The following is a 15,146-nucleotide window of genomic DNA, read 5'->3' as shown; positions in this document are numbered from 1 at the left end:
CACTTGAAAAATGGGTTGTTTGGAGATTAAATAACATGAAATGTGTACTTTGTTTAGAATGACTCCTGACCCATAATCAGTGCTCAACATATGACAGACTACATTATGTATATGTGTGTTCAATATATTCTCTCTCTATATATTCATATCGAATAACTTCCACTTCTCATCCCATAGTCTTTTGTTGAGGCACAACCTTAGTTAGAAGTTAATCACGAGAGATAACCACCTACCACCACCATGGGTGAACTATCGTAAAGGAATAATAATTACTAATGATTATAACTAAAGAATAGATCAATTTTAGAGACCACTACAAAAGCGAGTAAAAGTCATTTTATGTTAATTTGTGAGGGAAGAGATTGAAATGAACGGATGAGAAAGAACTCATAAAGAAAAGGAAAAAATCTTGAACAAGTATAGAGCACTATTTAAATGCTATTTGTAAACCTGAGAAGGATCTTTAAAGGCTGATCTGGTGCCCTGAGACACACTTACATTTTCCATAATCCTAGATGAGAATTTATCCTGTGTTTGAGACCTTCACGCCAACAGCCATCACTGGAAATCCTCCACAGCTAATCAAATCCTTCTCACTGATTCAGTTAGTATCCTCTTTTTCTGACATCACTGGCAGCAAAGACATCTGGCTTAACTTCTCAATAATTTCCCATCACGAACTCAGAGGATTCTGACGTTTGCAATCACCAACTTTCTCACCCACAGTTCTGTAATAAACTGTAATAAACCCAGTTCCTTTCACCTCTTTCTATAGGCTTATTGTTTATTAGCTCTGTGGCCCTCGTTTTTCTGTTCCGTGGAATCTGCATCCTACTCAGTGGATGAGACAAAAGTACCAGGTGGGACATCTAATCCACCATCAGAAAACTAGGAAGTGCAGAAGTTTGCTTCTAGAGCCTTCCAACACCCTCCCTTTCTACTTGTTTGTACAGATCTACATTGGGTATCTTCTTTCCAGTTGCCGGAACCCACCCTCTCCCCAGTAGTTGCAGCTCTCCCATCCTGTTGCTGCCGAGAGCTGTGTCCCTCGTGCTCCAGAGGTATTCTTTCTTTCCCGCTCCCTCCCCACTCTCCTTTTTTTCTCAAGGCTGAGTTCTTCTGATATTCATGAAGACCATCCATCTGATAAGCTAATTCATTATAAGGTGTTAAAAACAAATCGTTCAGCGATGTGTTAACCTTCCCAAAGGTATACAAATTGGAGGAGCAGGTGCTCTCACCTGCAAGGAAGGAATCAAAATCTCACAGCACAATAGGGGTTTGCTGAGGAAGAAATTTTAACCACATACATTGTCCTAGAGAAAATGCCCAAAGGCTCTCAAGCAGAGTAGATGACTCTGTCCTTTGTGCCATGGGTACCACCCACGAGTACCTTCATCCTAGCACTCTCTCATGAGAGTTTATTACATATGGCAGAGTGGCCAAGAGCACAAACGCTGGAGCCAAACTGCCCAGGCTGTCATCCTCATTCTTAGTTTTCCTAGCTGTGTAACCTTGCACAACTTAATTAACTTCTCTGTGCCTCAGTTTCCTCCACTATAAAATGAGGATAATAATATTATCTAACTCCAGCGTTGTTGTGAGGGTTGGATGAAAACATATTTAGCATGCATGACCTTCATCCTGGCACATAAGCAAGAACTATGCCAGCATTCCATATTGTCACATCCTTCTCCTCTACCACACTGTTTTTCCTTCCTTTTCATATCCTCAGGGCTCAGAAAACTGCCTAACACTTAGGAGATGCTCAAATAAGTGCTCTTGGACAGCAAACTGAATGAGTTCTAGAGAACTTAAGTTTAAAAGGTGGGTAGGATTTGCAACCAGAGAAACTTGGTTGAAGAACTTACCTTACACATTGCTAGAAAATGTCAAAAAAAAATATTAAATTAAGAACAAAAGGAGCCCAGAGAGGGGATGCCAAGTCGGCAAGTGGTCCCAGATGGAAATGGGAAAGGTCATTTAACCTCCCTAAGTGGGCGGGGTGTGAACCGACAGCTTGAAGCCTCCAGGATTGCTTGTAAATAATTAAGGCTTGTTAAGAAGATAATAAACTGTCTCTTGAGAGCTAACCAGAAAGCAATATATCCAAGGAGAATAATAAAATGCTCGATGGACTGGAGACTTTAGGCGTACACAGCACATTATGGGAACCCTTGGGAAACTGGCAGGAATGCCTCCACTTAGCAAAATCCATTTGCTCAGAGAAACCACATTCTTAGTTAGGGAGGAGGTGCCCGAGGCCAGAAGGGGCCCATCGCACCCCAGGACTAGATACATGCTCTGACATTGAGAAAGCGCTGGTCTCTAGGGAAAGGGGTGCAGCTCACACACGCACGTGCATGTTGGTTTGTCCTGCCCCCCCCCACAAGGTGGGAATGACTCCTGGAGGCTCTCAGACTGGCAGATGGGGGAGGAGGGATGGAGAGGTGGGGAGGGGGGTTAGAACTCCATGGATGTTTGAGGAACTCTTTGTTCAACATGGATCTTTAGGAATCTATGAATTCCGGTCAATTTAATGAATTTTTCCTAAGGCCCTAGTTTAGTGCAAGGCCCTGGAAAAATGATCAGAGGCATCTTCATGCCCCACCTCCTCCGGGAATCCACCTGGACCATCCCAGCCCTTACTGGTTTCACTGAAGCGCTTCAGGGAGCATGCACCCCACGCACACGTCATTCTCATGTCAGTGTGGGTCTATGTGTGTGGGCCGTCTCTCCTCATCATAGGGCAGCTCCTTCCAGCAGGGTCTGTGTCTCAGACTTCTCTTACACCCATCGCTTGCTAGTTCCCACCCCAAGGTATGTACACAGAGCTGGGTGCTAATAAGACTTTACTGATTGAGTGGTTCATGACACAGTCCCTGCCTAGGAAGCTGTTAGCCAGCATCACTGTCAGCCCGCATCCTAATAGAACCTAATTAAGTGTTAAGTGCAAATGATAAGGAGTGAAGTGTAGGGGTTGTGGGGAGGGGTGGAGAGGGGAGGGACCTGGAAGAAGGATTTTAATGGAAAGCCTTATTGAGGAGGTGGGACTTGAAATAGCCCCCAAGGGATTCAATTCACTATGTTGAACTTGTGCATAGAAGAGAGTAAAGCAGGATGCAAAACTACATGCAACAGTATCCTACTTCTACAAAGTCACAGAGGGGAAGCAAATTCTTAGAAGAAAATATACCAGATACAGAATTAATACCAGTGATCTCTGGATTCTGGGATGATGGGTTTCTTCTTTGTGTATTTTTATTTTCCAGATGTTCTGCAGCAGACATGCGGTACTCTTGTAACCATAAAGCCGTGTTACAGTTTTATATGTCAAGCAGGAAGTGAAGAAGTAGAGAGGTGAGGGCAGCCCATTTTGTCAAGGAGCTCACGTAACACAGGGAGATGGGAAAGCTGGAGCCAGAGGGCCATGAAAGGTCTTGAGAAGGTTTCTTTCGTCCCCTCTGGGATGGAAGATGGAGAGACTTAAGCAGGCTCCTAGGTTATAAGGATGGAACTCCCAGAAAGGAAGAGACTGAAAATAGAGGAGAAGCCAGATGGAGCAAGACCTCTGGCTGGGTGGGGGAGGGCATAGGTGGAGGACTAGCCTTGCCCACAGCAAGAGTCACCTGTTCCCATGTGTACAGAGATAGAGAAGTCGGTGGGCAGGTGTGGAGCAGTGAGCTCTGACGGCGGACCCTGTCCTCCACAATTTATGCCTCTCTCCCAGGAACTTTGTGACAGTCCTAAGTGGGAGCGTCTGTCTGTCACCATGTTCTGCCCATGCCAGGTGTTTATGGCATCCCTGACTCACCAGGGCAGAGAACAAGGAAGCAGCCCAAAGGTCCCTTGGTGGCAGGGGAGGAAGGTATCTCAGGAAGGAGGTGGTGTTAAGTGTTAAGTGCAAATAATAAGGAGTTGGTGCCCTGGGCAGAGAGGGCTGCTCCAGGGACAGAATGATCTAGGAGCAGAGACAAGCCCGGCAGGCAGGGAGGACATGGACACAAAACCTGAGTGCTGGGCTTCCCTGGTGGCGCAGTGGTTGAGAGTCCGCCTGCCGTTGCAGGGAACGCGGGTTCGTGCCCCGGTCTGGGAGGATCCCACATGCCGCGGAGCGGCTGGGCCCGGGAGCCACGGCTGCTGAGCCTGCGTGTCCGGAGCCTGTGCTCCGCAACGGGAGAGGCCACAAAGTGAGGGGCGCGCGTACCGCAAAAAAAAAAAAAAAAAAAGAAAACAAACCGGAGTGCTGCCAAGGTGGGGTAGTTTGAGGAACAACTAAACTTTACCTCCAAGTCAAATATGTCCTCCACTGGCTGTCTCAGTACTGAAATGCCCACTGCTGAGTGAAGGCGCTGAAGCCCCTGCTAAAACACAAGTGCCCTCTGGGAGGGAGGGAAGACATGGTGAAGTGACTCTCTTCCTTTAACACGCAGGGCAAATCCATTTCCTTAATTAGCCCCTCTCATCCGTCCATCCCTAGAAACGATGGGTAATGTTGATAGAAACAAATGCAATTAGGAAATTGAGGCTTGGAGAGAAGCAGGACAGAGTAAGAAGGAAGGGAAGAGAGACGGGATAAGAGATGCTGAGAGTAAACCAACTTTGCTGCCTGGTGAGGATCAAAAGGGTAGGTACTCATTCATTAACACCCACCCAGCAAATGGCTGTTCCAGGGACCCTGACAGACTCTGCGGACAAAATGGCAAGCAGAGACAGACACAGTTCCTGCATTCATGGTGTCTGATCCTCTGCGTGAGTCAAATGATAATAAATACATAATCACAGAGGCAAATGTGAAACCACCATGGTAACAAGTGGTACACACTCAATGACAGGATATAACAGAGGATTTGGACATGAGAAGAGGTTGTCCTTAGGAAGGGCCTTTTGAGTTGACATTGGAGGATGAGCTGGAGGGAACCACAAGAAAACGGGGGTTGTGACCTCCTGGAGGGGTGGGATAGGGAGGATGGGAGGGAGGGAGATGCAGGAGGGAAGAGATATGGGAACATGTGTATATGTATAACTGATTCACTTTGTTATAAAGCAGAAACTAACACACCATTGTAAAGCAATTATACTCCAATAAAGATGTTAAAAAAGAAAAAAAAAGAAAATGGGGGAAGAGGTGAGTGGGGGAGAGAACTGCACTGCGCAGAGCTCAGGGCACAGGAGAAGGTGGGCCACGTTCCAGAAACTAAAACAAGCCAGTGAGTAGAGATGGAACCAAAGGGGTGGTTTGGGGGGTTGTGATTCCCTCTGTGTGATATCCTTTAGCCTCCCATGATGACTCCAAATAAACACAGAGGCCAAGTACAAACATCATACTTGTGCCATCGGGGAAGTCTAGGACAAACTTCACTATCTGACAAACTTCACCCCTCAAGGTTCTCCTACAAAGCAATTCCGAAGTTATACCACTCCCAGTGCAGCCAGAAATATGGGATGGGCCCAAGTCTGCGAGGCCATGACAGCAATTGGAGTCTTTTTTTTTTTTTTTTTTTGCTATCTACAATCTATGATTTATTTCAAGCAGTTCTTTTGAGTACCAGGGTTCTTTTTTTTTGGACTTTCTATAAGGGATACACTTTATTTATTTATTTTTTAACATCTTTATTGGAGTATAATTGCTTTACAATGTTTTAGTTCCTGCTTTATAACAAAGTGAATCAGCTTTACATATACGGAGAGTTCTTGCATCAAATGAGCGAACGCTCAAAGGAGGGAGAGACAAAAGGTACTTGTCAGTTAGAAAATCACTGATGTCTATCTTTCCATAATTAAATTAGGAGAAAAATGAAGAACCCACTGGTAGCAGGAAGAAGCAAGAGTCCTCTAGAGTCTGGCATTTGGTGAGCTAGATATTCAGTTGCTGTGGATTTCCACTGTTTTTCCCCAGGCAGAACATACGGCAGAGACTTGGGAACGCAGGTACCTGAAGCCAGATTAGGCTTACATTCCATAACTATGTTGCTTGCAGGGCTATTGTTACTATACTAGATGGCTGTGCCCCAGAGAAATGGGGTGCTGGTCTGTTTCCACAAATCTTTATCCCAGTCTTCATCGCAAGGAGGGCACTGCCAAGTGCTCTCAGCCAGTCTCTTGTCTAAGTTTCCTGGTTTGGTTGACAACATCCTGCTCAATACAACTTTTGTCGTCACAATTTGAGTATGATGATTGATTTCAGCCCAAGGAATATGGTGAAAGGGACAGGTAGCCAATTTGCAACATCGGCACAATTCGTCAGTTTCTTCCAATTTGGAAATGAAGGAGGCGAATCCAAGGGCACGCTCCAAACACGGATCCCTCCCCAGTAGCCTTCGCCCCACAGCCATGTCCCAGCAACGCTCACTTCCATTCCCTGATGTTGCGGGCAGGGTCCCCACTTCCTGTGCCCGGCAGTCTCGGTTCTGGTCACAGCGTGAGGCTGGGGGCTCGGCTGTGGGCATCGTGGTCGCCACCCTCCATGGGCCCCCTTCTCCAGCCCTTCCCACTCCTCAGTGCCCCCCTCCGCGGGCCCATCCTCTTTTAGTCCATCCACCTCTGGCCCCCAGAATGCCAGTGACCTTGCGGGAGTGAGACTTGGGCTGCCTTCCCTGGGCTTTTTGGAGGCCGTTTTAGAAAAGAGAACCAGGGCTTAGAAATGGGCACTGGGGGAGGCAGTGGGGCTGGTTAGAGGCCAGGTGTTGGTTGGAAAGAAGCCTTATTTGGGGAAGTTGTCCAGATAGGAAGTTAACTTAGATTTGGAGGGGAGAGAAAGGAAAATTATAAAGGAGAGAACTGGGCAGAACAGCCCCCAAAAACCAATCACCAAGGACAAGAATCTAGTTGTTTATGTTTAGCACACGTTGTAGAGTCTCACAATTTAAAGGTCAATAGTAGTATCTGAGAATGTTTGGTAAGATGGATGCCCTAGTTGGATTAAAGGGAGTTTTAGATTTGAGGAGAGAGCTCAATGAAAAGAGTTGGAGAGGAAAAGAGGACCGGAAAGTTGTAACTTGATAGTAGAAAACCAAACATATACTGTGAGCCCTTGTTCTGGAAACTATGATACCAAGGGAAAAAAAAAAAAAAGCATAAGCAGTAGTTCTTATCCCCAAGCTGCTAAGGAAAACAAGTCCCAAAGTGGGTGAAAGCTTAAATGGCAGTATAACAGAGAGTCAAAAAAGTGGTTGAGACTTCAAATTCAAATCAGGAAGAAATCACTGGGGCCCAAAGTTACCTAGGAAGGCTATATGGAGAGAAAGGACTTGTGATTTTTTTAAGGTTAGACAGAAAGGAAGGTGTTGACACGACAGGTAGGTCTGATGATAATATTTTTCCAGACCAAGAAGTTCAGGATGTGATATGACAAACATTTTTGTAATGTTCAAGGTGTAAAGGTATAGGAGGCAGTCTAGGTGCTGAAACATTGGGATTTGGGGGAACATTTCAGTGGTTTATAGAGCCTAAACGTGACTTAGGAGAATCTATCCTCGCGATATAAGTCTTATCCTAATAGTAATGGGAAATCAATGAAGAGCTTTAAGTAGGGGTAGTGACATGGTCATAATTTCATTTGAAAAGATCAGTTTGGCTTCAGGGTGGACAGCAGATAGGAGAAGGGATAAAACAGGCTCCCAAAGCCAGTTGGAGGCTATGGAAGTAGCTTAGGAGAGGCAGCTTACATCGGTGAGGTGGCAGAGGAAACAGAGAAAGATGAACAGACTCAAGAGATGTTGGAGGGCTAAAATCATCAGGACATACTGATGACTTGAATTTGTATCTGAAGGAGAAGGAGCTGTTAAGGGTGATATGGTGGCATCAAAATATGGTCCCAAAATACTTTGAAATTCCTCTGGTTACCAGGGGGTAAGGGTGGGGGGAGGGATAAATTGGAAGATTGGGATTGACATATACACACTACTATGTATAAAATGGACAATAAGGACCTACTGTACAGCACAGGGAACTCTTCTCAATACTCTGTAATGGCCTATATGGGAAAAGAATCTAAAAAAAATGGATAAATGTATATGTATAACAGATTCACTTTGCTGTACACCTGAAACTAACACAACATTGTAAATCAACTATACCCCAATAAAAATTTAAAAATAAATAAATACATTAATAAATAAATAGGACTCATATCCACTCCCTTGAGTCTGGGTTCTGTGATTGCTTGATCGATAGAATGTGGTGGAAGTATGGTAATAGATGCTGGATCAGTATCTGGGCCCAGACTTTAAGATACTGGCAGCTTCCACCTTCTGTCTCTCTAGATGTTTGCTCTTATAATCTAGCCACCATGCTGTGAGGAAGCCCAAACTTCCCCGTGGAGAAGTCCACAAAGAGAGGAACTGGAGTTACCACCAACTTGCCAGCCAGTGAGCCAGCATTTTGGAAGTGGGTCCCCCAACCCCAGTCAAGTCACTCCAGTTGATACTGCAGGGAACAGGGACAAGCTGTCCCTGCCAAGCCCCATCCAAGTTGCAGATTTGTGAACAAAATAAATGTTTTTTATTATTGTCTTAAGTTACTAAGTTACCACTAAGTTAAGGGGTAGTTTATTACAGAGGAATAGAAAACTGTAATGGTTGACTGTTGGGTTTGTGGCTTTCATTCCTGGATGGATGGGGTGTCATCTATTGATGTAGAGGTCACTGACAAAGACCCAGATATGGGGTCAAAGACCACGAGTTTGGTTTTCAGCTTGTGAGTTTGAACTGATTCTGAGATGTCTAAGTCGAGAAGTCATGCGGACTGTTGGATTTATGGTTCTATGGCTCAAGACAGAGGTTGGGTTTGAAGACAGAAATTTGTGAGTCAGTTGAAATGGGTGTCAGCTAGAGATGTGGATGTGGATGTAGAAGGGGGTCTGAGTGCAGGGAGCTCTGCCGTTTCATGGTGGGCTGAGGAGCATGAAGCTGCAAAGAAGACATGAAACGGTTGGGCCAGGAATGTCGGGGGAGAACCAGGAGAGGGTGAATCATGGGAACTGACAGAATAGAGTGTTTCGGGAAAGAAGGAGGGATTAGCAGGGTGAGGAACTGCCAGGGGTACGAGCACCTGCTGAGCCAGGTGCACTTTCCCCCAGGCTTCCTTCCTGCTGACCAGCATCACAGTAAACAGCGTTGCTGGGTCACCAAGAAGCCCTGGGATGGGACTCTGGAGGGCAAAAAGGCCAGATGAGGATCACAGCCATGCCCATGAACCAGCTCTTTCCCGGAGCCTTGTCTCTCAAACTGTAGTCCCTGGAGCAGCATCACTTGGGAGCTTGTTAGAAATGCGTAATCTCGGGACCTACTGAGTCAGTCTGTATTTTGACAAGATCCCCAGATGACTTCTATGCCCACGAAAATGTGAGAAGTTAACACACCAATGTAGAGGCTGGGCATTAACTCAGGGAAGCAGTGAGATGGTGCAAAACTGAGCTGCAAGTCGCATGCAGAGAATCAGCCCTAGTCACAGAGATGGCTGTTCATTAAGCCTATTTTTCCTCAAGGTCCAATAGGCAACTCTGAACCTAGACTTCCACATCAGAGTCACCTGGGTAACTTTTCAGAATCAGAGAGATGCCCAGATTCTGCCCCTCTATATTCTGATTCAGAAGGTCGTGGGGAAGCTGGGCATTTGTACTTTTACTCCCCAGGTGACTGTGATGGGCAGTCTGGGTTGCCAGCCATGCCCTAAACCATCACTCCTCCTCCCCCTTTGCACACATACCCCTCTTAAGCTGACCATGCATTACGTCCTTCCCACTTCAAGGCTGGAGCTGGAACTGGAGCATTTTAATCCTGATTTCAGCTCTGACAGGAAGACAGTGTGATTCCACAGGCACATGAGCCCTCCTGTGAGCACTGGCTTCTGAGTCGTGCTCAGGCACCAGCAGGTCATGCCCAGGCTCCAGGTGGGAGCCAGGTCCTGGGGACTGGTGTGGCAACGGGGCTCCCAACCATGGAGCAGATGAAAGGCCAGGCTGCCCATCTTGTAGTGCACTTAACGGCTGATACCACTCTGGCTCTGGCCTGAATACCACCCTCTCGGGGTCAAGATGAACTGGGCACAAGGCCACTCTCTTATCTGATTCTCATCAGATGTACATGTCTGAGGCTGAGCCCTGTAACCCTCACAGCCTGGGCCAGGTCACTGCGTGGACTTAGACGTGCAAGTGACACTGGGTCACACTCTGACAGGGAAGATACCAGGGAGCTCCCCGAGCCTGTGTGACAAACAGGATCATGGCACTTCAGAGTGGACAAGTCTAAGGAATGTAGGGAAAATTATCCTGCTGGGGACTGTGGCTCTAACATAGGCCCCAGGGGAGGGATTCTAAAATGGCATGATCAACCTCAAAAGAACAAGAGCTTGGAAACTTAGTTCCCATCAAAACCCCACCATGGATGAAGCAACCATGAGCTTATTGAAACTTTTAGATGGGGGAGAAAAAAATTTTTTTTTCTCATCTGGAATATTTTGGGATGATGGATTCCCTTATTTCTCAGTGAAAAGCAGTACTTTCCTAAGTTTTTCAAATTTAAGCTTCGAGGTTTCCTCTAGCTATAGGAAGATGGGGCTTTTTTGTTGTTGTTGTTTGTTTGTACTTTTTATCAAGTCTTCAAAGATTTTAGTGACTCTGGGCAGAGCTTCTCAGAGACGTTTTCCCCCTGGTGGGATCCTCTTTATGTATCTCTTTTCCTGCAGCTGTACCTTCCATCACATCAAATCATTCATGGACTCTGGTGGCTGAAAAAATTCCCAGAGTGGAAGAGCCTTGGTCCTGTACACAAGCTGGGGTGTTTTCTCTAGCAGCCTTTGGGAGGGGTGACAGAATCCCTCATCCTCAGTGACTCTCATTCTCTTGGCAGGTGTCTGCCAGATCAGAGTGATGAGACAATTGATCACCAAAGTCTAGTTACTTTCCTATAATTTACACTTGCCCACACTAATAACAACAACAATAATAATAAATAACTGGCATTTACTGAATGCTTATTATGTGGCAGGCACTGTTCCAGGGTCTTTACGTTGACAAACTCATTTATTATCCCTAATAACCGAATGAGGTACAGTGTGCATTTTTGCACGTTATAGGTTACCTTCTCCATTTCACAAATTAGGAAATAGAGATTTATCGAGGTCAACTAATTTGCCCCACGCTAAAGTCAGTTAAGGAAGAGCGCCTGCCCTTCTCAAGTGCCGTCCGAGGGGGAGGGTGTGGGAGCATCTGTCAGGGAGGGAGAGGTATTGTGTCACTGACATTGTTTGGAATTGTCAGGCTGACTTTTATTCCATTTAAGTACTGTTTTTAAATTCTCAAATGCACCACCTTCTGTTTGTGTCCCCTTCGTATGACCTTATGTGATTTGATTCTGACTCCCCAAAATCCGATGAGTCCTGGGGTCTATTTTCATCAACTTTGTTATGTTACTCTGCCCGGGACATCAGCAAAATTTAAGTTGTTACTGGGCAAGTTCAGATGAAGAACGGAAGTAGGGGGAAAGCCAGTATGACTTCTGGAACCCAACTTAAACTTAAACTCCACCTCCTCCAGGAAGCCCTCCCTAATTTCCCTGCTCTTCCTCTGGCATCCTCTCCTGAGCCATGGTGGGGAGGGCCACCCAGCTGCTTTTACATCTGAACTTTGAAGGCCTTCATTGCTCACTTGTACATAGCAATGACTATTTCACCCCAAACATTTCCACTTGGCAAACACATGCCCGGAGCTAGCCACCAAGCCCAGCTTCCCCCGCCCCACTGCTCCAGTCCCTTCCCCTTAGTGTAAAGTATGGAGGCAAAGGTGATGAGCCCGTGGTGCGAGGCAGGGCAGGCTGGGAGGGTGGAGGGAAGGGGGTGGAGGCAGAAGACACACATTATCAGTGTGTCTGAACACAAACCCAAGAGCTGGTTGAGCTGGATGAGTTCACCCAGGGGTCACATGCCTTCTCACAGGAAGAGGTGAAATGTACTGCTCCAGGCAGTTCACAGTTAAGTCCACATTTCAATCTAAGCTGGGTGCACGTTTTGTTTTGTTCTGCTTTGTTTTTTTCCCAAGCCCAAATCCCCTCTTTTGATTCATGCATGGGTTTTGGGCTGCAGCCAGACTACAGATGGCGGGGCAGGGGGGAGACTTCTATGCCCTATAAAAGAGGATCAGAGGTCACTGGCCCAGCCCAGAAAGGGTGGTCATTTCCTTTCAGCCTCCTACCCTCTGGGCTTGAAGCACATCCTTGCAGTCTGAATCTGATGGCTGAGACAGGTCCCTCATGACTGCAATCATTCCAGACCCCTCACTCCTGTGGTGCCTGCACAAACTATGTGCTCAGTAAAGAGCTGTCTGAATGAAGGAATGAACCAAGTATGCCCTCTAACCTGATGACGAGGGCCCCTCTGCCCCAGTTAGATGGGCCTCCTGGCAGGGCCTTTGAGTTTGACCCAACCCTTCCCCAGCACTGGGCTATTCTCCAGCCAAGAGCTCCAAGGTCGTGTTTTGAGAGATGGGGCAGGAGGGGGAGCCTGGGGGTTTAGGAGAACCACCCTGGGCCGGCAGGCCAGCTGGCCTGGGCCTTGCCTGTAGGAGCTGAAAAGTGAGCTCTAACTCAGACCCTCCTCCATTCTGCTTCCCAGGCCTTGGGGCTCCCAAGTTTCCTGGTAGAACTCTTCACCTCTTCCTGTAACCAAGCAGGATTCCATGGGGGCTTCCCAGGACAGACTCCTCTCCCCATGTCCTCTGCCTGTCTCTTGTTTGTAGAAAAGCTTTCATCTCCCACACCTCCCCTGAGTCACAAAAGTCTGGATCAGGAATTAATGCAAAAATAGCAGTTGGGCCAGGAGAACTGGTAAGAATTTAAATAGTAAATCAGCCATACTGCAGTCACAGAATGTTTAGTTCCTCCCTGAAATACCTAGATAGCAGTATCTGATGCACATTTCCTGAGTTGTTTTACAGTTGCTAAAACCCCCAGAAAATGGAAGAAGTTACCTACTGGATGACCATGAGTATGCAGCTCCCAGACCTATTGGAGCCTGAGGATTGGTGATGTTAACCCCTGTGACACCATCCTGTTACCTCACCATCAACCAATCAGAGAAATGTGCACCCGCTGTTCACATACCCTGTGACTCCCCTCCCTCACCTTGCCTTTAAAAATGCTTCCCTGAAACCTATTGGGGAGTTTGGTTCTTTTGAGCATAAGCCATCTGTTCTCTTTGCATTGCCCTTGCAATGAAACTTTCTCTGCTCCAAACCCCGACATTTCGGTTTGTTCGGCCTCACTGTGCATGGGGCACACGAACCTGGATTCGACATGCCCCAGTTTTGCCAGATCCCTGAAGCCCACAATTTCTAATTGCAAGCTGACACAGAGAAAGACAAGTACTGTATAATATCACTTACATGTGGAATCTAAAAAATACAACAAACTAGTGAATAAAACAAAAACGAAGCAGACGCACAGACATAGAGGACAAACTAGTGGTTACCAGTGGGGAGAAGGAAGAGGAGAGGGGCAAGATTGGAGTAGGAGAAAAAAAAAGGATTATTATGGGATTATATGAAATCGTGTGTGTGAAAGTTTGCCAGTTGTAAAGCACTACAGAATTTAAAGAATCTTTCATTCAATGAGAAATAATATGTTTAGATTTAAAATGTGGCTGAATTTTAAAATAAATAAATAAATTGCAAGCTGATGAGATTCTCAGCATGTTCAAATACACTGAATTAAAGATAGTCCTGGGCTTCCCTGGTGGCGCAGTGGTTGAGAGTCCGCCTGCCGATGCAGGGGACACGGGTTCGTGCCCCGGTCCGGGAAGATCCCACATGCCGCGGAGCGGCTGGGCCCGTGAGCCATGGCCGCTGAGCCTGCGCGTCCGGAGCCTGTGCTCCACAACGGGAGAGGCCACAACAGTGAGAGGCCTGCGTACCGCAAAAAAAAAAAAGATAGTCCTAAAATCCCCCCAACCCCCATCTCTCAACTTCCTTGCTCATTCTACTTCCTGTTGGTGCCCAGGACTCTAACGCCAAGACCTCCATCCTAACCCTTAGCACTCTGTGGGTCCTCACACAATGACTTTGCTATTTAGCACTTGATTTGGAGTCTACCATTATATCAGCGAATGTCTGGTTTTTATTTTGTGGGGTTTCCATGGGGTTTCCCCATGTTTTGAGTTTGCAATGACCAGAGTATCAAGAGAGCTAAAGGGCTTTGGCCTTTGGAAAGGGTCGTTCTATTTCTAACTGGCTGTTTTTCGAAGGGTTTGAGTCTTCTCTTGCTCTGTAGATGATATTGGGTAAGTTGCAGCCTTTCTCTGCCTCAGTTTTCCTATATGTGATAACAGATGTTATCACTCTTACCATTGCCTCTTTCTCTGGTTTTAAGGCAATGATTAAAATCTCAGGTAGTGAACACAAATCCTGGATCCACACATCCTGGCTTTTCTGGGACAACCCTGATTTTAAATATTTTTGTCCCAATTGTCAGATCTTATGTCTGATCTGATGATCTAATCTGGGATCAGAAAATATCGTTTTGAGAGTATTATGAATTCCAGAAATGGGCTGAAATTTTATTTACTAATATGAGAATGAAAAACATTCTGATTCTGGGCACTGGCCTGGAACCTGCTTTTTGAACGACAGACATGTCATTCTGCCCAGCAGGAATACAACTGTGTCATTGGAGGCCCTCCCTGGGGGAACTCTGGGGGACCCTCAGCATTCAGCCCCTGTCTCGTCCACCCCTGGGCACTACTCACCTGCACAGAGCATCCACAGCACGGGCTGCATCTTCCCCTCCATGGTCTTGCGTCCTCTCTGCCCCGAGTCCAGCCTGGCACTGGTGGGCCCCTGACTTTAACCAGTCTGGGCTGACTGGTTCAAGCTACGACAGCCTCTGGCCCAGTCAAGACTTCGATCCCTGTGGTTTCTCCCTTCCTGTCTACCTTTGCCCAGCCTGGCCCCCATGGCCCACCCCTCGGCTGGACTGACAGGTGAGCTCACCTGTGGGACTGGACTGCTCCACCCACTTCACCAAAGGCCCCAAAAGGAACGTTCTCCACCTTCTCAGTTACCTCCCCTGCCTTCTCTCCACCTAGCAGGTGGGCAAAGTCCTGAGCTTCTCACTATCACGTGGGCTTCACCTATAAGGGACAGGAAGTTGCCGCCT

At 46.8% G+C, this 15,146-nt stretch overlaps 1 protein-coding gene across 1 annotated transcript in view; it reads right to left on the bottom strand.

Annotated features, from left to right (window-relative positions):
• Positions 1–14,874, bottom strand: part of GPA33 (glycoprotein A33) — a 44,509-nt gene extending 29,635 nt beyond the window's left edge. Inside the window, exon 1 of the mRNA XM_029231134.1 lies at positions 14,737–14,874. Within this exon, the coding sequence (XP_029086967.1) occupies positions 14,737–14,779 (43 nt within the window). The 5' untranslated portion in view covers positions 14,780–14,874. The remainder of the gene's footprint in view (positions 1–14,736) is intronic.
• Positions 14,875–15,146: the final 272 nt, after the last annotated feature.

The sequence above is a fragment of the Monodon monoceros genome, unplaced genomic scaffold (genome assembly GCF_005190385.1).
Source record: "Monodon monoceros isolate NGI ecotype Baffin Bay Population unplaced genomic scaffold, NGI_Narwhal_1 Super_Scaffold_18, whole genome shotgun sequence".
NCBI lineage: Eukaryota > Metazoa > Chordata > Mammalia > Artiodactyla > Monodontidae > Monodon > Monodon monoceros.
This window is presented reverse-complemented; position numbering and strand designations above follow the sequence as displayed.